Source organism: Lasioglossum baleicum, chromosome 15 (genome assembly GCF_051020765.1).
Source record: "Lasioglossum baleicum chromosome 15, iyLasBale1, whole genome shotgun sequence".
Classification (NCBI taxonomy): domain Eukaryota; kingdom Metazoa; phylum Arthropoda; class Insecta; order Hymenoptera; family Halictidae; genus Lasioglossum; species Lasioglossum baleicum.
Window position 1 is genome coordinate 11,028,861 of NC_134943.1, and position 23,283 is coordinate 11,052,143.

Genomic DNA, 23,283 nt, shown 5'->3' on the forward strand with positions numbered 1-23,283 from the left:
TAGGCTTGCGTTTTCACAAAGGCAAGAGACAGTGTTGGAAAAGGATCGTGCTTACGAGTACACATAGTTTACGAGTTCGATCGCAGTATCCGGTTTCAGCGAGTGTGTTGTGTGAGTCGGCCAAGGCACAGTGTAGAGTAAAAAAGGTTTCGAGTGAGAGAAAAACGACGGAAGCGAAGACCGAGGGTTGGAACGTCCTTAAGGGAAAACAGAATGATCGGAAGTTCTTTTTTTTTTGTCAATGATATGTAGAGCGAACGTTGTTTAGTGCATGTGCATATACAGTCAACGTACGCGGAGTATTACGATATAGAAAAGTTAATTTCACATCTGCGAACATATGTGTATGCGCGCGTGCGCGTGGTGAAAGGACGATTTCGAGAGAAGCTTCGCTGTCGAATAAAAAAACGGTGATATCGTGTTTATCGCGAAAGATCCTCCGTGTAGGGCACCGAAAACAAACAAATCGTGTCCGCCATCTTGCGCCTCTCCAGCTGCGTTGATAAGAAGTGGGAGAAGTCGGACGACGCGTGTGTTTTCGTTTTCGTGGGGCGAAAAAGTGTAAAAGGTGGCCAACGGTCACCGAATGTGGTCAAATTCGCAAATAATACGAATAGGGAGGACTGCGAGAGAACTCGAAGCAAGCGGGGCGAGGTAGCATTGCGCTTACACAGGAGGTTCGTGGGGTACCCCACCAAGTTTATTCCTCCGCGTTCCCCCTACCCTTTTGCCCTGGATCCCGAGATTATTGCGCAGTTAGAAAAATCACTGAACCCAAACATCGCCGGAAACTTTTTGGTCTCATCTTTAAAAACTGGCCCGCAGACATAGTACGGTATGTTTTCGTATTGTATTTATCACACTCCAATTAATTGCATCTCCTTCCCTGTATAATATATATGTTTACGCGACTCCGATAAACCGGATTCACTCATAAGTAGCTGTTTTATCTTAAGCGGCGCAATTCTTTTTCACTATTGTTCGAATTTAATTAGTTATACTTAACAGTAGAACAGTACCGTTTAAGTAGTAAATATTTATTTGATAACGCGTAATAGGATAACCTCGGCGTGTACATTGTCCCAGATTGAAGTAAATTTTAAGCTTATTTACAGTTGATAATGTACCACGTATCTTGTAAGGATCTTGACTTGATTAGTGTTTTATTTTTTCCTTTTTCGATGATAATGGTGCGAGATGTGTATATGGATGCATTAGATAAGTAAACGTACTAGAATTATGTTTTTTTTAATAAAAACGATATAAGATAGTTTTATTACATTTATTGATAAATTAGATAAAGAATACAATTCTTTGTAAACGTTAAAGTAAGGCACTTGAAAGACAATGAAAGACAATGAGAAAGCAGGAAGGTAATTAAAAAAGTAGATAACAAGAATATATGTTTATAATCTTACTGGCAAATAAACAATTTTTGTATCGTAAATGTTTTGTTCAAAATTCATTTCTACACTATAGATTTTTAGGAGCACTGAAATTTTTATGTATCAGTTCGTCAAAAACGGATTTTTGTTTATTCTTGTAGGCTTTAGCGAATTAGAAATAAAGTAAGAATATCAATAAAATTCCATCACCTTTTTAATTTCCCCGAAATTTCGTAATTTTTATCGTTGAAACGCGATAATTCGTGTGTAATAAGACCACCAAGATATTTTACATGGTATAGTTTTATATTTTTGATATTTATAAAAAGCAAACGGTATTATTTTTTATCCCACAATGTTTACACTGTCAATGTAAATCTATGACATTATTTTATCAATGGCCTTTACTCTCACCAAACCTGTCATTTTATCAAGTATATTCATTATATTCATTTTATAAGTTTTATAAATATGTATATTATATGTATTCAATGAAATTTCTTTGGAAAATGGAGATTTTAAAAATGATTGGTTTTGCAGACGGGTTGGCTCACTTTGTAAGTGATAGCAAAGTCAAAACTACAATAAAGAAGCCATGACGAATTCTGCACCAAAATTGAACAACAAGGTAGAGCGGCATGGTTCACCAAATGTTGGTGTCGAGCGACACCACCGCTCCAGTGCAATCAAATCGTCAACGTTCTTCCATAACGGTGGAAGGTCCTACAGCAGAAATTCTACTGGTCGATTGAACTGCAGCCCACATTATTCGTCCAAAAGTACAAGAAATTCTCTGTTACGGCATGACTATAGTCCTCGGGGCAGTCCAACAAACAGCTTTTACGCGGGTGCAAAGTTTTCTGAACCACCGTCTCCTGCGAGCCTTCCAAAACCACCGAGCCATTGGACTACGAGACTGATGACCAGTTGTCAGCAAGCCGACAGGAGTTGCGATATTTCAAATCATCTGAAGATGATATTAAACGTCCAAGCCTGATACCCAAAGACCAACAAGGGACCGGTATAAACGGTTATCAGCTCCTAAAAGAGAGAGACAGGTACGACATTATCGTTCCCAATCTTGAATTAAGGATGTATTTTTCTCTTGTACGTTATATATCAAGCTGATCATTTGAAAAGAAAGGAGAAAGTGTTTACATACAAGATTAACTGCGCGATAACACAATCTAAAGACGATACGAGTAAGATGCAACTAGTTCAGGGCACCAGTGTCTTCAGATTCACGGTATGGATGCTGAGTGAAAAAAGAAAAAGAAACAAACCATCATTTGTTCTTTAAGCTATTATACAAAGCATTACAAAAACATTTAAGAATAATGACGCAGGTGCGTCTACCGCGAACCGTGATTCAAGTATATGATAACTTGTAACGATTCTATTATGCGCCGTCTATGAAGATATAAACGTATGTATTTTAGATTATTATTATATATGATTAACTTGCAGAGACGCATACACATACACATATACACAAACACTGTTATATTATCTGTTTGACGAAATGGTACGAAGACACAGGCAAAGCTGCATTAGCTATTTTTAAAAACGATAGCTATAATTAATATTTTTTCCTTTATGAATCAAAATTGCTACAACTTTAGCACTGTTGATCATGGAAATATGGTTTTACTCTTTTCTTTTACTTCCGGGATTCTTTCTAAAATATAATTCTAACAAATCTTTCATGGTTTGTCATAGAATGTACACTTGTCATCTTTTTTTTTCTTTTTTTCGTCAAGAATTACTTTATACTTATGAATAGGGGTTTAAACTTTAAGTGTCACATATATTCATCTACTGCTCTTTAGCATAAACTTAGGTATCGATTCAGTATGTCTCTCAGACTAGTTTACTGTAACGCATAATTAATTTGTTGTCCCCCACCCCACGTTTCTGTTAAGGTTTCAATATTTCTGGTATACTCGATAAGTTTATTGAATCTTAGAGGGGCATAATCAAATTATCCCTACGAGATTATTCCAAATTAAAATTTTTCTTTCTATTCGTCCCACATCTTTTTATCAAAGATATTCTTATTCTTTTCGCAGCTTTGCAATATTTGTGCAAAGCGATACGCTAAGATTTAAATGACAAGTTTCTGATATGTATACAGATGGATTAATTTTTTTGGAAATTCGTATGATTCATTGTTGAAGGAATGAAATGCGATCGAGTGAATGAGAAGATGAGAAAAAATGATCTGATGTGTATGTTGATGAATGAATATTAATTATTTTCGGAAAGGTTCACGATTGAGCAATGTTTATGCTTAAATTGAAAGGTTTTTATGAAAAGTTCTTACACGTGACAAATTCAAAATTAACTTTTACAATAATATATTTAGGTATATAACGCAGGGAGTTTGTCGTTCAGGCTATTGCTAAGACTTTCTTCCTCGACATTAGAATTGTGGTTTCATTAGGTCAAAACAGTCTCTATTATTCTTTCGAATCTGGTATCGGATGTTAGAACTTCGGGGCATCCGTTCTCTTTTTGGCTGAACAAAATAGGTAACATCTCTAAAACAAGAAGGACTTTTGCTTTTTTTCGTGCATCCAGAAAATCAATTTTATTTTCTCCCCAATAATCTTGCACGTATACTTTGACGTTACATTACGAAGTGACAATGATAGTTTTTAATTTTCGTGCATATTATATCTACCCCCACCTTTCTTCTTTTCTTGACCCCAAAGCACATTTAAACACATATCGACTGACCAAATTACTTTTGATGCGAGGCTTTTAACTAATACGTATTCTTCTTCCTACCTTTAATCGAGATATCATTTTTTTTCTCCTTTTTTTTTTCTTTTAAAATTGCATTGGTTCCATTCTTTGCTTAGAATACTTCCTTTCCTTTCTCGTAAGTTAGTTTGTAGGCCGAATTACAAAATAGGTTTTCTCGTGTATGTATATGCAGATCTCAGAAATCAGAGTGTGTGCTTGCGCGCGTGAATGTGTGTATGCATGGGTGAAGAGAGAGAGCGAGAGAGAGAGAGAAAAAAATGCTAGTAAGTAGAAACATGCAATTTCGAAAAACTTTCGATTACTTTCTCTGTATTGGTAGCTGTGTATGGCGAAATTTTAAAATTGTTTCCATGGCCTCGCTCGCGCGTGTACGAGGCGCGTGCAAAATAACTGATAGAAATTCTGACGTAAAGTCCGACGTGAATTTCATTGGTTTCGATCGGCAACCGGTTCTCATTGGACACGATCTCTCGATCTCTCAACCTCTCTCATGTTCTCCTTTTCTTTTGCGATAGCCGGTGCCGTGCAGCGGCTCGCACCAAAGATCGGGAGAACAAAACTATTCGAGGAAAAAAGAAAACACGCATCCGTCTTCGTTCCTCTCACTTTCATGATTTACTACTACTATTCGTAAAAGCGTAACGTCTCTTTTCTCTGTTTCGTTCGAATTCGCGTAGTTTCCTCGAACTTCTGTTTATCCCTCTTCGAAAAATCGTTAAATTCTCCGCGTTCACAAAAATGATACTCTTTTTTCCGTTGGTTTGTTTTGAAACTTGCGAAAGACGCAAACAGCTTCGCCGGCAAACAGGCGCGATAACGGAGAGCCGCGCAGCCATTATTGCAAAAATAGTTTCCGCTCTCGACGGAGGTGGATTCGTCGAAACTTCGTGGACATTCTTTCGGAACATCAAAATCATTCTCATCGGGTTACATGTTTCTTTTATTTTCGTTCGGAACGACAACCTTCGATTCAGGAAGGTCCGCGCAAAACATTCTTCTTCCCATATGTTCTCGTTCGAAGCGAACGCGCGTCTCTTTCTTGTTAGCCCGTAGGCGTTCTCAGTATTTGTCCAGTGATGATTTGCGAACGAATTATCGTGTCAGCCCGTTAGTCTCTAATACGAAACAAAAAAAAAGTCAATCGAACAATTGTAAATACGGTGCCAGGGGATCGGTCGAAATTTTTTGCAACGAGCGCTCGGGAATCATGGATTCTCGGACGGTTTATCAGGCGCGCTAAAAGCAAACGAATTAAACACTGCCGTCCTGTGGGAGATGCACTCAAAACAGAAAACAAAATGAGAGGGAGGGGGGGAGAGAGAGAGAGAGAAAGCTCGAAGCAAAACACCGTGCAATGCTTCGAGTTTTTCTTCGGAGTCATGTAAATAGGACGAGACAGACTGACGGGTTCGAAACAAATTGTAATTTTGAGTCAGCACGTGTGTGTATAAATGTCCTGTAAAAATTAGTGTACATACGATCCCGAGAGAGCGCGCGAGAGAGAGAGAGAGAGAGAGAGAGAGAGAGAGAGAGAGAAAGGGAGATGAGATGAAAAAATCCAACGGGCACGTAAATTATGTATATGTAAATACATACGTACAGAGTAAGAGAGCCGATTACGAAATAATGGTGTACGGTGTGTCTCGGTGGCAACGGCGTTTTGTTCCGTTTCCGATCGAGAGCGTGACTAGGGGGATTCGATACTTCGAAAGTGCAGCAATACGCGTATTTTACCTGTTCGGGTCTCGCGGAGGAGCGAAAAATAGTCAGCATATAAATATATGTATATATATACTATATATATATATATATGTATGTATATGTAAACATATATAAGCATTGGAGAAGGTAAGAGAGGAGGAGGCAGAATAAACGGTTGAAGATTGTCGTATCTTTTCGTGGCACGTAGCAGTATGCAGAGACAATGTATCGGGAAGTTTAGGCAGGTGGAAGGAGTAAAGAGGATGAGAGGGGATTTGTGGTCGATGATGTTCAATAGATAGAGAGAGAGAGAGAGAGAGAGAGAGAGAGAGAGAGAGAGAGAGAGAGAGAGAGAGAGAGAGAGAAGGGGAAATTAGAGTCGGCGTGTTAGGAGGAGGGGCACGAATTACAAAGCGAAATAATCAACCAATTGATAAATGTTTATTGAAAAAGAATGATAAGAAATTAGCTGTGATGATGACCCTATAGGTACTATTAATTTTTAATTGGTAACTGATCAACATATATATGTATATATATATTATATATATATTATATCTATATGATAAGCGATAAGATGTGCTAATCTAAGAATGTGCAAGTACCGATGAATACCGTTGTAGTTCTTTCAAGACGGTAACACGGGAGAGAATACTCGCGGGTGTTAATTGTCGAAAGACAGCGAAGAAGAAAACGAAGCAACATAAATTTTTCGCCCCTTCGTTTCCGCGTTAATAAATTGATGGGGAGGTGCGTAGGGGGGGAATATACATTAAAACCCGGTATATACTTTTCTCGCGTGTTACTACGTTTCGTTTGTCGGTAAATACTTTTAGCGATTAGGGTTGCGAATAAGGATGAAACAAAGCAAAACAAAGAAATGCTCGAAAGCGCTGCGCGATTGTGAGGTGGGGTGTAATGCGTTTTCCGTTACAAGGACAAAAGAGAAAGATATATATACATACATATTATATATATATATATATACATATATATATATATATATATTATTTAGGAACTTTCGAGTACGTCCATCAACGTGTCGTAATCCACCTTCGTGACTTTAAGATGAGAAATATAGCTAGTAGTTCTAATTATAAGAGCCAACGCGAGAACTTGGGTCGTTTCGTCGAGTGGGATCATGAGCGGTCGGGGAAATTTTATCCCCACGTTTCCGGTTCACGGGTTACGCTTCTTTCCGTTTTCTGATCCTTCAACGGGGCGGGGATTCCCCTCCAGAGGATCGAAGGTCAACGGAAACGGAAAGAAGTCGTCGAAGTCCCTCTAGCGGACAAAGAGAGAGAGATGGAGGGGTGGATGAGGATGAAGGGACGGGACGATCCATGCTCGACTGGCATTTATTGTGATATTGTAACGTACAAAATCGTTCGTCGCGAGTTACACGAAAGATCGAGGAATAATCGATAAGACAACAAAACAATGAAAAAAAATTCAAAGAAAATTCAGATTCTCGTGAAGGCTTCACGGATGTGTCATGGGTCCATTTCCGGAAAAGAACAAAAGAAAAAGAGAGAGCGTAGACGAGTGGGGGGCATACTAGTTTTGAACATTCTCCGCCACTTAACATCTTCGCTATCCACGGATCTCGTGTTTATCACGTGAGTTTGCATTTTTCACCTGTAAAATCGTACACACACATACACATGCACACGACGACGCTAACCACGCGTCTCGCTAACAGAACCAACAAACCGATATGAACCTCATCGTTGCATTTTTAACGAAACAATAAGACACACGGCATCGTATCGTACGATAAAAGACATTCGAAACTACCGGGCGTGTTCCGTGGAGAAAAAAATGCCGATAGCGGACGTGTTAAGCCCGAGAACTCTCACGGAACGTTACTTAAACCAAACTCACGAACAGTATTAGTATCTCCAACAAATTAGTTTCATTTTCAAATATAATGAAAATTGTATTCACGAAGGTATATATCATTTTCGGTAGCGTCCTGTCAAATCGGAAACAGCTTCAAACTATATATATACATATATATATACACACACATATATATATTTTCGTGGTATTTACCGAATTCAGATCGAACGATGTGTTCAACGAAATTGTTCTTCGTTAGTTCGTTTATAGAGATGTAGTACGATCGAGGAATGTTCAAAAGGTTATTCAAACGAACACCTATACAGTTAGTTACCTGACGCTCGCAGACGTTCACGGCACCGTGAACGCGGCACTACAAACTGCCAAACACTCCGCCATATTTACACCGTGATGCATCCGTCGACGAACATTACGCGACATGCGAGTCCATGAAACACAGTGTTCGCATAAGCGTGCACTCGCATGTCCCGTCTTCAACCTACACACGGTATCGTCGTACCTTTCGAACAATTTTCTTTCGCTGGTCTTTCTTCGAGAGCTCGAATCACCGTGTTCCACAGTTTCATTCGCGTGATCAAAAACTAAAAAATTCATCGGCCTGAGACGGGCGAATATTCATAATTAAAAGTCATCGCGTGTCAAACTACCATCTCGAACGACAACATTCGAATATCCGTTCGACGCTGGAACCACCGAATCGGTCGCCTTCCGAAGGTGCGATATTTAAAAAAAAAAAAGAAATTACAGAGAATTCATTTACATATATTTACCGAGAAAAATTAGCGAGAAAGCTGCGTTTCACATTTACGAGTAATTAGAGGCAATTTATTCCGACCAGCCGCGGGTGGCGTCCGAAATGATCGCGATCGAGAGAGCGAAGTGTGATTTCTTTGATACACAGGTTGCATTTGACGATATGTATACATATTCTAACCGCGAAGATAGCGTCGCTGAGAGAATGGTGGGTAGAGCGTGTTGTACAATAATGTTGCCGGTCGCGTCGGTATAGTCTGCTAACCGGAATCAAATTTTACCCGTCTCCGCGATAAGCCGGCCGCGAAAGCGGGGCAAACCATTGACGTTACATATCTCGTTTAGTTGTCTTCGACTCTGTTAACCGGATTTCCCGCCAGTGGAATTCGTCGTTGCGTCAGAAGATACGCCTTTTCTCTTCTAGTTGTTTCGTTTTTTTTTCCTTTCCTGCCCTGGGGTAAATCAGCTTTGGAGCTTCCACGAAATGTTAGTTCTCGTTCGTTAGATTCTTCTGTGACGCGTCGAAACAGCGTTCCGCCGTTTTTCTGCGGCTTCCTCCGAGCGACGGAGGGCTGCGTTCGTTCCCAGTGAAAGCGAATCACGTCGTGATCGATTAGTCGACTAATTTTTAAGTTTCCCCTTCGCGTATATTTTAGTACCGCCCGCGTTTTCTTTCTTCCCTGTCTGTCTTTTCTTTCGAAGCGAGGAATTTATTCGTTGCCGTGCACGTACCTCGATTCGTCTTCTCTTTCCTTTCTATGTATTCGACTTCTTTTGTCGCTTCTTTTTAAAGTAAGTTTTAACTAGGTTTATCGAGGCGTGCTCTTCGTTTTATCATAAATTGAAGTCGTTCGCACGATTGTTTTTTGGTGTGCAACACCCGGAAAAGCTGTTGCTTGCTATTATCGTCGTTTCTTTCGTAAGTCGTGATTTAATGATAGGTTTCGATTTGATAAGGGACGATTGCTTTCGGTCGGCGAACAATTTTAAAGCGAACGATCGCCGAGCGACGCGTCCGTTTCTCGACCCGTTCATTTTCGTATCTTCGAGGAAACTCGCAACGCGTAGACGTTAAAGAGCAGTGAGGACAAATTCGTTGGAATTCTGCATATCCGTGCCACTTCACACGTAGAAAGAATACCGGACAGAGAGAGAGAGAGAGAGACATCTTCTCTCGACTGTTTGTCCTTTTGTTTTGTCGAAGAGAGCACCGCAGGAGGTCGCTCGTCGGATAGAAATGATATAAAAGTACCAAGAGAAACGTCTTCGAACAGCCGTCAAACGGAGAAAAGCATTACATATTTCGAGCGTGTCCGCGGACATCCCTCGACTGTGTTTTTCGCGAGGGGCGTTCGCCACGCGGCAAAAACAAAATCAACCAGCATCTATTATATGTATGTATACATCGATACACCGCGAAAAAACCGCGTCATTGGAAATTTTTGCGAGAAACACCGAAAATTGGAAACGTCAGCCGCTCATCGATTTTCATATGTACCAAGCACTGATCCATTACACAGGGACACAAGAACACAGCCACATGAAACACTATGTCGATTAATTAATTAAGCCTTAAAATTTAGGATTAAGTTTGAAACGGTTCGAGGAACCGCTATATTCGGAAGAAGGGAAAAAAGGAGAACGTAGAAGATGAAAGAGGGGAAAGAAAGAGAGATAGAGAGAGAGAAAGAATTCGAAGGAGAAGGAGCACTGTCATTGAAAGCATCAATGTCCTAAACGATTTTCCTGAATGATCTTTTTCATTTTTAAACGTAAACGACGGTCCTTGATTTTACCATGGCTTTTTATACTCGATTACACCTTCTTTCTTTCTTCGTCTTACGAAGTCTCTTGCAAAACAGAAAAGAGATTCGGCGCGCATTCGGTTTCTTTTTTTATACTTCGAAATTCGAGGCACGCGTTCTCATCCGAGTTCAAAGAGCCGTTTCTTCTTTTTTTTCTTTTGATGCCGAAGATGGCGTCCGCCGCGTTGCCGAAGGTCTCCGGACGAATTTCGAATTCGTGTCGCCTTCGGTGCGCGACGAAGGCTCCATCGACGAAACTACTGTCCATCGAGAAGAATGTAACGAAAACAGACTCACGAATGCGTGGTTCTCCATGATCAAAAATATCTGTATACAATTGTACGGCTACTCCGAAGGAAGGGAATAACGTAAAGACATTTTCCGAGGGGATCGATAGAAGATGATGAAGGCGATCGTTCTCCGCGGGTGAGAGGAAAACGTGCGATTTTTACCTACGGTAGAGCAAGGAGAAGTACTCTTCGCGATCTTGTCGATCGTTCACTCGCGGAACGACAAACACGGATCCCATCGCTAACGCGTCTCTGACACGAGAGCCTGTCGACGACAATATTTTTTATCCTTCTTCCTGCTGCTGCTCGTGAAAGTCCGGCCGTACGCCATCGCGACACGTGGCCTCGATCGTAATTGTTCTCAGCCTTTCGTCTCTGAAACCGACGTCGATCCGCCCGGAGACAACCAGCAGATCTTCGCTCGCATCCTGGAGAACTTGACAAATTTTTTTAACGCAACACACTAACATAATCGCAGTCCTAAAACAGTGGCGAACCACGCCCCCTGACCCCGATCAATTTGCAGTCTTCCGGCGGGCCGACTCGAATTTGCTAAGCGAGAATATGTGTCCTGTCTCTTCGGAGGGGACAACGAGAGAGAGAGAGAGAAGTTGCGGAAACATCTTTCTCGTACACTTGGTCGAACCTTGTGTCGTTATGGCGGACACGGCTGCTAAAAAGTAGGGGAAACGGATCGGCCGCCTCGGGGGCGGCGGCGAGATAAACGCACTGACTATTTTAGCGAATCGAGATTCAACCATGTACCTTGATATATAATATACCTTGCGCGTGTTTTCAGAAAGTATGTGCGTGTCCGAGAGAGAGAGAGACCGAGCACGGGAGAGAGAGAGGGAGGAAGGGAGGGAGAAAGAATTTTCTGAGGAACGAATGCCCGAGTGTGAGCGTGTGAGCGTGCCAAAGTTAACGAGGCTGAGTGAAAGAAATGAATATATGCGGGGACCGTCGCTTAAAATCCTGCACTCCGCCGGAAAAATCCTGCTGAACGATCGAAACCATAAATAAGACCGAGGTGCGTCGAGGACGCCGAAAGGAAAAGTTTCGGTAACGCACACGCGAATCGAATTTCGAAACTCGTACGGCGAAGACGGGGAATACATTTTGTTCGCGAGAGACGCGCGATTTACACGATTTAGACTGGCGCGATTTGTCTATACATTTCGGACGTCGAGGAATTGCTTTTGATTAAACTCACGAAATTCGCATGTTGTGTTCGAGTCACGCCTCCGGCGAAGCTTCTCCGCGGCTTGTCTTATTTGTAATATCACGTAATCTTATTTTTTAAGCGATTATACAGTGAACGACTTTCCGCTGCGACGAAGTTGCGGATCGTTGTCGAGAGCCTCCGAGAAGCTTCGCAAGAGGATGATTAAACGGTAAAACGTATCTTATCTGTTGTCTGTACGACTTTTGCTAACAACAAAGTTCTTCAACGCTTCGTTTAGTTCGCCAGGTGTTCGGAAACATTTCGATCGGAGTCTGACAGCGAATCGGAGCTGTACTCGAGCACGAGCAATCGTTCGGCATGATTCTGACGATGATGCACGGTTTCAAGCAACGGTCCCTGCTCATTATCTTATATAGCGTAAGAAACGATACACGGAGGGAAACTATAAAGTCCTGAAATGAAGAATCCGGCAGAATCTGAATGAGAAATCGAATACGGGAAGAAAAGATTCTTTATTCGAAACACTTCGTTATCCTTTCTCGAACGTTATTTGAAGCTTCTCGCCACCAGCGGCCAAACATATTCTAGTGTTTCAAGATGGGGGAAAACTTAGAAAAGCTTCAAGTAACTCGAGCATGCGAGAAGGATAGATCGTCTTTCGATCGAGACAGAGAAAAGCAGAATTGGTCGAAGAAAAATGAAATTTCTATTCGCGAACAGTTTCTCTTATTCGAGTAAATGATTTCAGAGGATGCCTGGTTCTGGAAGCGAACGAACGGTCGCGTTCCGTCTCACGGAGGCAAAGAGATCTCTTTCCCTATATGTGTTTGTCTCCCCCCCTCTCTCTCTCTTCGAGCGTATCTTGAAGAACCCCCAAACGATGAAAAGGGACGAAGAAAAGAAAGCGCCGCAAGAACGCGACCGTTCGGATTTCCGTTTTCTCGCACGCGCGACTTGTACGAAGGAGTTCGGAAAATGGAGAACACGATCGCGTGTTGTTTTTGGTCGCTCGAATACGAACACGTGGACCGCGTGTCCAGTCTTGCCGGCCGCGCGTGCGCGAGACAATAAAATAAATCCGTACGGTTTCTTTTTCTCACGACCGTGTTGTAAATCGTTAGACGGCGTGCGAAGTAAGCTTAGGGTCGCCTCTTATGTTTTCGTTTTTCGCGTTCTCCATTTATTTTCGTTCCCCGCGCGCGACTCGAGGGGGGCCGAACGTCTGCCGGCTCGAGGAACGAATTCGAGTTTCGTTTTCACGCCTACGAACAACAGCTCACACGAGATCATCGCCAACGATGGTGGCCCGTCAATTATTAAATCGATTAAGTTTTGTCTCCGTTGCGAATTGGCCAGTAAGACCTCGGGGGTCCTGGTCGCCGGATGTCCACGAGGATTACGGATCCCGGACGACAAGCGCCGTGGAAGCAGTCGATCATCGATCATTGCCGATAAACACTGCGCCGCGAATCGCGTTCACACAACGGCGGAACGAATTTTTTGTATATCGCTGACACCCTCGCTTTTAATCGTCGTTCTCAGCCTGGCCACAGAGATCCTTTAGATCAGACTCGAACCCTTCTCAACATCCGCCTACTCGTGATACACACTATTCGATTACCGTTCAGGAAAGTCAAACGAAACAGTCAATTTCTCTTTGTATCGTAAATCTGAAATTCAACAAACTGCTCTTCGCATCCGCCACGTTGCCGAAGGGTTCGGGAGAGCCAAATTATTACGGAGTCTGACTTGAACAGTTTTCACTCGCTGGCCACGCTGAGAAACCGACACTTTCACCGATCGAATCTACCGAACGTATTTAGATTTCCCCGAGACGCTGGGTTTCGGGGGACTCACGGTTAGCTTATGAATGTTAGGACTTTAGACTGCTTCCATGGTAGGCCTACACAGAGGAAGATCCGAGAAGTCTCTCCCCGCCTTCCACCCGAGATTCTCCGTTAACGAATCGACAAGTTTCGACTTGGAGGTTCCAGGAATATTCTCCAAAGCGAGAATCTAAAGTCCGGGAAGGCGGTGCAGCTCTCTCGGCGATCCCTCGACTCTCCGGGACCAGGACCTCGCGACAGAAAAAAAAAAGAATCGATCGTGGAATTGTTACGGTGAAATTGAACACAGACGAAAATGGCGTCTGGATGAAAACGGCCTTTCTCTCAGCGCGCAGGCGTCCGCCCGCTCGAGCAAAACCAACCCGGCTGTCCTACAAAACCACGTGGCATTTCTTCGAACGGTTATTACTATTTTACGTTTACCTCTGTCTCTTGTAGAAGCTTACAATTCTCCGCCGAGCGTCGCTGTTCAGAGCATTTGTCCCGCGAAACTCTGGTCTGCTTTAAAAACCGAAACGAAACGACCGGAAGCGAACGAGAGCGAAAGATGTTTGCGTACGGGCTGAGAACCCCTGCACTCGAGGGACACCGTTCGGGTCCGTTCTCTCGTATGCGCGTCTGAAAATTTTCTCCGGCAGTTTTTCACGAAAGAAACGAACGGGAAACGGTGTCCCGAGGGTACAGGCCTCGACGAGCCCGACGAGGTTGCAGAAAACACAAAAAAAATGAGAGCCAAATGGTGAGAATCGTTTCGTCCTGTCGTTTCGACGTAATAGAGGGTGGCGAGTTTATCGTAGGCAAGTTATAAATTGTAGATAATATTAAGGATTGTCGAGTCGCGATCTCTGTGATGAAGGACGTGCGTCCCACGATGACAAAGATACACATGGGGCGAAAGTTAGCGATACCCTACAGAAAAAGAGAGAGAGAGAGAGAGAGATAAAGAGAACAATGACACACACAACCGATCGATAATTGAATATTTCTCTTCGTGTCTCTTTGATAAGTCCGCCGCGGACATAATGCAATTTGCTGTCAAGTTTTAGGGTACATAAGGATAGAGTTATATATAATGTATAATCTATTGTACGTAAAACAAGGAAACACCGTATACACACACATACATACAGACACGCGTACATACACACGACACACGAAGTACATTTAAGATGCGACTCGAGCGCGTTTAACGTACGCGATCAATGTGTACCACTGTAAAACAAAACACACGTATTAAGGGTGCCCGAAGCGGTGAGAGAGAGAGCGAGAGAGAGAGAGAGAGAGAGAGAGAGTTAACGGGGCGATCGATTGATAATAAGGATAACAATAACAAATGTACATAAGAGGAAGTGAACTGGATCGTGCGAGGCTGTGGTAACCGCACGGAATAGAATATTTTGTTATGTAAAAACAATGGGAGACGAAGATTAAGAAGTGGAAAGAAGGGGAGAAGATTAAAGAAGAGATAAGCAGTTGGCGATCGTCGGGAGGACGGAAGGCGCGCCATTTTCAAATGCGCCGGAAACCTCGCCGACGCGTTTCGAGTCGAGGATGCTATATTTGGGCCTTGTCGGCGAGAGAAGACTAGAAAAGCTTAGGAAGAATGGAAGGTGGCAAAACGGATAGAAGGAATCCCGTCGTAACGCGCAAAGAACGAGATTCATTATTGTATCATTCCGCAGCTCATCCACCATCTTGGTCACGTCCGCCATGAAAACATGAAGCCGTAACGAGTATCGACAGGAATATATATATATATATATCCATACATGTATATGTATATATGTATACATTTCGGTCGAACCGTCGATCTCATGATCGCGACACGATCATATTTTTACCGGTGCGAAGGGGGAGAGTGAAAAGAGAGAGAGAGAGAGAGCAGGAGAAGAAAAGAAATTTCTTCTTCGGCGAGCTAAAAAAGAAAATGAAAAAAAAAGAGGAAGCAAAATGGAGGACCAAGAAGACTGAACCTGGAGGAACGAGACGAGAAGAGGATAACGGGAGGACTGACGAATGGCGCGATCGACGAGAAGGATCTGATTGTGGATCATCGATTGATTGGCCACCTTTCGACGCGCATCCCGTTGTTTTCTCGACGAAACAAGCGTCTCGTGTTTGCGCGTCCGACGTGTGATGGTTTGCTCGATGAAAGGTATATCAGAAAGAGAGATGGAAGATGGAGAAAGCGATAGAAGGAGGGGGGGGGAATGAGAGAGAGAGTCAGTTCCGAGGGTCTTTAATAAGAAATGAAGATACTCGAATACTTTTCGAGGGTTACACATAATCGTCCACTATAACGAGGCTCGATAGAGGAACACAGTTATTTTTTGCCGTTTTATCTCTTATCGTAAGAGGAAACCGAGGTTTCTGTCGACGGAAAACCAGCTACGGCGTACCGATTTAAAAAGGAGAACGGCGACGATCGATAGATCCTACGATAGGAGAATGGAGAGAGGGAGAGAACGAGTGAGAAGAGAAAGAGCCAGTTTAAGCATAGAACGGTGTACCGTAAACCGTAATCGTTTATATCGTAATTTTGGTACTGTTCGATATGTACACGGGTGATTGCAAGATTACACGCGTGCGTGTGAGAAGAGAATGGAGTCACGGGGCGTACAAATGGCAGCACTGAAGAATGGAAGAGAGAGAGAGAGAGCCGGATGCAGATGTGAAAAATGTCTTTCAAGAGAGGATCGTCGATTCGATCGGTGAGAAACAGGAGTGGATGAAGACGGAGCTGAGGGGACGAGTTCGGGCGCGCAAGGTCGGAGCGAATGTGTGAGGATTTCTAAAAAAAAAGCGAAGAAAAACGATCAGAAAAAATGTCTTTTTGAGAACAAAAAGCGCCAAAAAAAAATCTGTGTATAAAATCAGTTGAGAATGCCTGGGTATATCTGTATGAAGGTGAATGATTGAATGAGCGGTATGGTTCGAGGAATGAAGAGGAGAGAACGAGAGACGAGAAAGACAAAGACTACGACGAAGAAGAATCAGTGTGCAATAGCGAAGAAGAGCTGAACTTCCGGGTCACGGGAGACGAAGGAGCAACAGATTTTCTGGATCCTCTTTGATCTAGAAGCTGGAGGAGCATGTTTAGAGCGAGGATCTTTTTTAAGCAAACTCGGACGAGAATTTTCCGAGCGTACATATACATATATATATATATTATATATATTACACAGAATCGACGTATAAGGAGGCAGTATTTGGGTACAGTATCATCGAACACGTTTTCATACACATCCACACGAAGACCACACGTACATAGAAAACACGTACACACACACACGCATGGATACAGAGGAGGATACACATCTGCCCGCCGTACACACGTATGTAGATAACGCAACAGATGGAAAGAGGCGAGAAAGAAAGGTCGTGCGATCGAGATCGCCGAGGAAAAAGGAGAGAACAAACGCGCGAGTCACGCGAGCAAAATTTCAAAAATCAACAGAACACGCTGGACGCACATATCTGCTGCTTGCCGTACGATCACGTTCCATGGAAGAAGTGCGGGAGCCTTCGGAATATTAAACGAAGCGAGGAGAAAGTTCTCTGTCCCTGTAACGGAACGCCTGGAAGTGTCCAGCGAAGGCACCGTTACACCAGAAGTAACGCGATACACCGAAACACATGTGTTAAAGTTTTCTTTTGATGATCAACGAGGACGGAGACAATTCTCGGACAACGTGAAGGATGAAGGAACGAAGAGAACAAATTCGTCCAACGTTCCCCGGCATCGTAGACGACCCCTTTCCTAGTTTTCCATCATCTTTATTACCCATCCACATTATTTTCCCTTCACCCCTTGTCGCTTCGACGGAAACAGCGAGATATATTCCCTCTACGAAGCTGCCTGACTTCGTACTTCAACGCTACTCTACGAGAATCACTTTTAGTTCCTGTTATCTCGATACTCAAACCACGCATTTTTCCTGTACACATTATTTCCCTCTTACTGTTTCCCTTTTTTCTTTAGGGCCCCCACCAGGGCCCGCAAATCACTCAGCCACGCAGGTGCAACGTCTTCGATTCAACGCTATATTCAAGGAAACTGCCCTTTTCAGGGCAACCATCGATCTGTCCTTCTCAGGACAATGGGGAAACTGTCCTTCTCAGGACAACGCACTCGATTACCTCTTACAGGTGGATTCATCCGATGTTCATCGTCGAGGACTCCGAGGTATCTAGTCTAGGCAACGACGTCGTGGGAACCGTCTTCCCAGATTGAGCTGGCAAACTGAATTACTCTCCGAGGGAAAATATGTCCTCGTCTAGGACACGGCTCCGGGATTCTACGGGATCCTACATCTAGGAGGAATGAAGGCTACGAAGCATTCGAAAAGATAGTCCTGCTCAGGACAAGTATTCTAGTCAGTGAGATATCCTGTGATATATTTTATTCGAAAGCAACGTTACTTGGGTACGTATTCCTCCCTCTTTAATAAAATTGTTATCCAGTTCTTCCTAATCCTTCGTTTCTTATCGTTTTAACGACTACACACGGGTTTTAATTACTATGTATAATATTTGTATCTACAAATAGAAGATACAGAAAGAAGAAGTTTTATTTTTAACGTTCTTATAGATCTACAGAATTTTCTGTAATTGTTACTATTCAGAAAAACATCGTAATTTGCATCGCTATCGGTCTCGCATCGTCGGAACAAGTTACTTTGAAAATCAATAGTTTACTATCGATCAAATAGCAGGTAACCGGTATGTGTGTAGTTACAGTAAGTATTAATTAACACGAGCGTAGCACTATTTGCATAAAAACCTGAGAAGGCCATTGAGAAAAGATCCGCCGCAGAATGCTACGCAAGTTTTAAGTGTGCCACATCACGACACGTCGCGTTCGACTAGAACAGGGGTTGATATTCCTCTTTACGTGAAAAAATTACGTAATATAAAGAAATCACTTCCTAATAAAAATATTTTTAACCTATTTTTTTTTAATTTTACGATCTGGACATTTGTAAAAAAAGTTTGCCGTCCCGTTTTAAGAAAAGAACAATCTCTACGAAGAATTTAATACGAATTTCGAAACGAACTTAAAAAATTATGAACTACGAATGCGAGACCACAGAATATTGTTACCAAGTGTGTCGAATCATTTGTTACTTTTTCTAGACACCGTGAAACCTTGGTCGATGCGTCGTCGAGATCAGCATATAATGGCAACTCATGGAAAAATGTGCTTGTTCATCGGGAGTTTCACATTGCCTCCTTAAACATTGGTCAGCAAAGACAAATTACTAAATTCTCCGACTACGTCATATCTTTTTTCGCAATTACAGGCCTTGAACGTCTTTTTCTTTTAGTCTTGTGACACGCGTAAAAGTGACGTCGAAGTATGATCCATTGAGTAGATTAGACGTCTCAATTTTTAAAAAATGTGCACGACGATTGTAACTGTTCTTGGGTGAAACACATTAGTCATTTTATCGCGGTAATATTTTTAAACGAAGAAAGACCTAGGAATATATTTTTGTACCCAGAAGACTAGACGAGTAATAAATGTTTTTTCTTGTTTAATATCACTGTTGATTCATTAATAATGAACCACATACTGCGAGATAACATTAGTTTATCTTTGAAATATTTACTATATTCCATTTCCCTTAATATACTTTCAATCCTGCGAAAATCTCTGTCACATTTTCTTGGCCATTCTTTTGGCATGCATTTTCGCTTACAGCTATTTTAAAGTTGTCGCGGTATATTAATTATATCTATCCGAGTAAAAATACAAACCAGAGACATTTTTGTATGAATGTGTCATATATTTAACAAATATATACTTATGTCACATTTATCACAATAAAAGCAGCGTATGCGTTGTCTAGTATAATTTCTGAATCAAATGAAGAACATTTATTGCGAAATTTCGTTAAAGTAGCTTACGAGGAATTTTCCAAATTTCCACATTCCCTTGGGTATCGCCGATGCCCACCAAATCTCTGGAAAAAGTGAAAGATAATATTTGCAAATCATGGATTACATCAGGGAGTTCCAACTCGTTCCCCTCCGAGAGAGCCGCAAGGTCCCCATCATTCGAATCTCTTCCCACTACTACGTACAGCTGTCGAATTAGTGAGTGGGGCGGCAGTGGAGGGCCGGGGAAGGAGCCGCGTAGACTCGCGAGCTACAAGTTGGAACTCGCTGGATTACATATTCACAAATTAACATACTTCTTAGAGTTGACACGCAAACAGCTTGTATTGTCTCTGCCGGATGTCTCAAACTTTATACCAGTCACAGGTGTACCATCGGTGACGTTATATAATCTCACATCCGAACCCGCGCCATAAGTTGCTAATACATCTTGATTTCCCAACATCCACGCTAATCCCACGATTGTATTTTCGAAAGAAATTGATCGTAGGCACGTGTGCTACACAATGTAAAGTGTAAAATGATGGATACATAGATTTTGACCAGTAATAAAATTTACTTCAGTATTTTACCTCTTCGAAGTCATAAATACGCATTTCCTTGTCTGTACCGGAAGTAACGAATAAATTACGAATAGGAGAGAATTTGATACAAGTAATGCTACCGTCGTGCCTCTCGTATTCGCCTATCACTGGATCCATAAGGGTATTATCGCCTATAATTTACAAAAAGTCTTATTATTCTATCGGTGCAATCAAATTAATGTTAATTAGTACACTGTGGATTTTTATGCATTTATAATATTATATAAAAAATGCTACAATACAAAATTGCACAGAGTTTAGTACGATTTTTATTTATTTCAGATCTGTGCAAAGGCTACTACCACTGAAAGTAAGATTTTATTCGACCTCACTTTCTTTTAGAAAAATTCAAAATTGCATAAACATCCGCAGTCTATTAATTAGCATACAAACCTTCTATAGGAGCAATACGCTCTACACTGCATTTGTATATTCCACCGCACAGAGTACCAACAATAAAAAATATAGGATCTACAGATGAGAAGTCAAACGCGGTGATACATAATCCAGACTCCACCGCGCGTTCCCGAGATCCACCAGAACTGCGTGGTCTTATATTCTCTATAGGATTGTGTTCTTTGGATATTTTCGATCTGAAAAATTTGTAGAATCAAATTCCAGATTAATAGCTTTCAATCAAATTTCAATTCACCTTGTATATACATGAGAAACAGTGAAGTTGGCTACCATCTTATGGGTATAAATGTATCCATCTTTGCTAGCAGTAACAAGCATGGCTGCATCATTTACCGTTTCTGCTTTCCAGTATATTTGACATACAGTGTCACCGTGAATGCAAACCGATACTGACGTGGGTGATGCGTCATTCCTCAAGTTCCAAACGAGAACATCACCTACAGTAAATGACTATTGTGGAAACTGTATCTAATAAACTTATGCAGAGTGATCTCCTTTATTTTTGATAACTAGACAGCGGATTTGATGCATTTATGACATAAATGAGTAGGTGTCATTTGAAACAGTAAAAACGTTAGAAAAATTTAAAAATACTGTTCTGTCATTTTCAATCTATTAAACGTATCAAGAGAGAAAACAAATTTCTATTTCACTCCAGTTTGTTGCAATCCAGGAAGAAAATTTTTATTTTGCATAATCCACTGTCTATATAGTATCACAAGGTGAATGCTTTGCAAATGTTATTTTTCGATATCGATGACCTTAAAAACTTAGGAAAAATGACCTTGAGAACAAAATAACATTTGCAAAGCATTCGTCTTGCGATACCATTTACGTTGCATTAAAAATATTTGTTATGTCATCACTAGACTGTGGATGTTTATGCAATTTTCAATTTTGAAAGAAAGTGGAATAAAATAGAATCTTATTTCCCGTGGTGTAGTAGCCTGTTTAGATCTGAAATAAATTAAAATCGTGCTAAATTCTTTCATATTTTATATCCTAGTATTTCTTGAAAATTTACAGAAGCCATAATTGCATAAAGATCCACAGTCTAGTCAACAGAAATACAGGAGATATTTAGGTGATGCTATTCTTTAGAGTTTGTCGGATTACCATTAAATAAACCAACTGCTAAAATTGACGGTTCAGTTGGATGGTAAGCTAAAGTTGTCACACATGCATTTGCCTCTAACGTCTTATGCGGACTGTCTGTAAAAGTACCATCCTTTGTTTGATTGTACAGGTGTACTTTAGAGTAGTGATCGCACCATGTTTCATGGTAAGGAATACCATAAGAGACAGCTAATGTTCCTCCTCCGATACTCCAACACATATCTGTTACTTTCATCTAGAAATATAACTAAATTAATTATCCATTAGATACGTATCGGAGGCTGCAAGGATTGTAATTACATGTGATTCTGGTTCGCTTGTATTGATTTTCTGCACAAGCTGTGTGCTTGCAACAGAATCTTCATCCGTCTTTGTATCATAGTCGTCGAAAGCATCGGTTCCGTATGCCTCGTCTAAAGCTTCCAATATACTCGGAGTGACTCTATTTAAAAACTGAGCCAATTTATTGAAGTCCACATTTGGCTTTTTCTTCTCTACTGTAACGGTCTGAGTCTAGGAAGAAATTTATTTGGTATTTATATATTCATAAATATGCAAGTTACTGTTTCTCTCAACAATGAAAATCACTGAGGTCACATATTTACATATAAATACCTCGATACTTCTTGTCTCAACTGTTTGAACCGGGTTTTCATTATAAACAATCTCTGTCGTTTGTATGTTCGCCGATGATTCCGATCTAAACAATGTTTATAATTAAAAACAAAAGTAACGGTCATTTCAACGAAAATTGTATAAAACGTACTTTTCAGTTGATATTTGCGAATCGAAGCTTACAGCATCGAGTGATCGATCGGTGAACATTGTTAAACAAATATAGGGTTTTACTCTGTTTTTAACGGAGTAGATTCCTATATATATATATTCTACTGTAGTGTTTGTCAAAAAAATTAGAATAAATTACAAGGATTTATTGTAACGACACTTTATTTGACGATTTTATACAGAACACATTTTACGTGAGTATACATACAAATATGGAGCCAGCTGGAGTCAGCTGTCAGTTTCTAGGTTGCGTTGCAACGCCACCTAAATGCACAGTTTGAATCAGTTTGAATCCATTGAAATCTTCGCGCCAGATTCGTTGTTTTAAAAAATATTTCATTGTTGCATCGATTCAAGTACATCTTAATTATTATCATACAAAGTACGAAGTAGATCTTAATTATTACTAAATACAAAGTACTCGTACGCTTCTTAAAAACGAATAACTTTTCCAAAATTGGATACAACAGCTTGAATTTTTTTGAGACATTGGAAGGATTAGTTTACTAGCTAATGTGTAAATAATTTGTTTTTAAAATTGTTATTGGTGGCAATTGTGAAGGAAAAAGTAAAGGTCACGATTTTTAAAATTTTAATCTGTGCCTGCAATGAAATTTCAAACATGTACTTTGTAAATCTCAGTAAGTTATACGAATATACTCTCTGGCTATACACATGTACACAGTTTTATTGAAATCGGTTGATGTATAAAAGAGCTATGGGCATTGTAAGATGTAAAAATTTTCGAATTTAGGGTTTGCGATTCATTAAAATCGCAAATTCTTCCAATTTTTACTATTTTCAATCAATTATGAACATGTACATATATATTTAACTTACTTATAGATTTACAAAATACATGTTTTCATTCTAGCACTAT

At 41.0% G+C, this 23,283-nt stretch overlaps 2 protein-coding genes across 3 annotated transcripts; one reads left to right on the forward strand and one right to left on the reverse strand.

Moving 5' to 3' along the window:
- LOC143216485 (uncharacterized) lies at positions 1-15,574 on the forward strand. The gene is made up of 2 exons (XM_076439576.1): positions 1-835; positions 1,926-15,574. The coding sequence occupies exon 2, from the start codon at positions 1,981-1,983 to the stop codon at positions 2,380-2,382; it is 402 nt and encodes a 133-aa protein (XP_076295691.1). The 5' UTR covers positions 1-835; positions 1,926-1,980; the 3' UTR covers positions 2,383-15,574.
- Positions 6,151-23,182, reverse strand: LOC143216474 (cytoplasmic dynein 2 intermediate chain 2). 2 transcript variants are annotated; one of them, XM_076439554.1, is made up of 9 exons: positions 22,384-23,182; positions 22,233-22,317; positions 21,918-22,130; positions 21,618-21,852; positions 20,737-20,938; positions 20,478-20,677; positions 20,073-20,215; positions 19,797-19,999; positions 6,151-19,565 (listed from the first exon to the last, which is right to left on the reverse strand). In XM_076439554.1, the coding sequence occupies exons 1-9, from the start codon at positions 22,440-22,442 to the stop codon at positions 19,496-19,498; spliced, it is 1,410 nt and encodes a 469-aa protein (XP_076295669.1). In that variant the 5' UTR covers positions 22,443-23,182; the 3' UTR covers positions 6,151-19,495. The 2 variants fall into 2 exon arrangements, with proteins under 2 accessions (XP_076295669.1, XP_076295670.1); XM_076439555.1 differs by having other exon boundaries at positions 22,223-22,317.
- Between the last annotated feature and the right edge of the window lie 101 nt (positions 23,183-23,283).

Bases quoted from the DNA above. Each gene is read 5' to 3' on its own strand.
- LOC143216485 (XM_076439576.1), top strand. From the start codon at position 1,981: ATGACGAATTCTGCACCAAAATTGAACAACAAGGTAGAGCGGCATGGT.
- LOC143216474 (XM_076439554.1), bottom strand. From the start codon at position 22,442: ATGTTCACCGATCGATCACTCGATGCTGTAAGCTTCGATTCGCAAATA. The intron at 22,131-22,232 runs GTATTTATATGT...ATTTCTTCCTAG, and splicing joins TTGAGACAAGAAGTATCGAG to ACTCAGACCGTTACAGTAGA. The intron at 20,216-20,477 runs GTTTGTATGCTA...TGTAAATTATAG, and splicing joins GCGTATTGCTCCTATAGAAG to GCGATAATACCCTTATGGAT.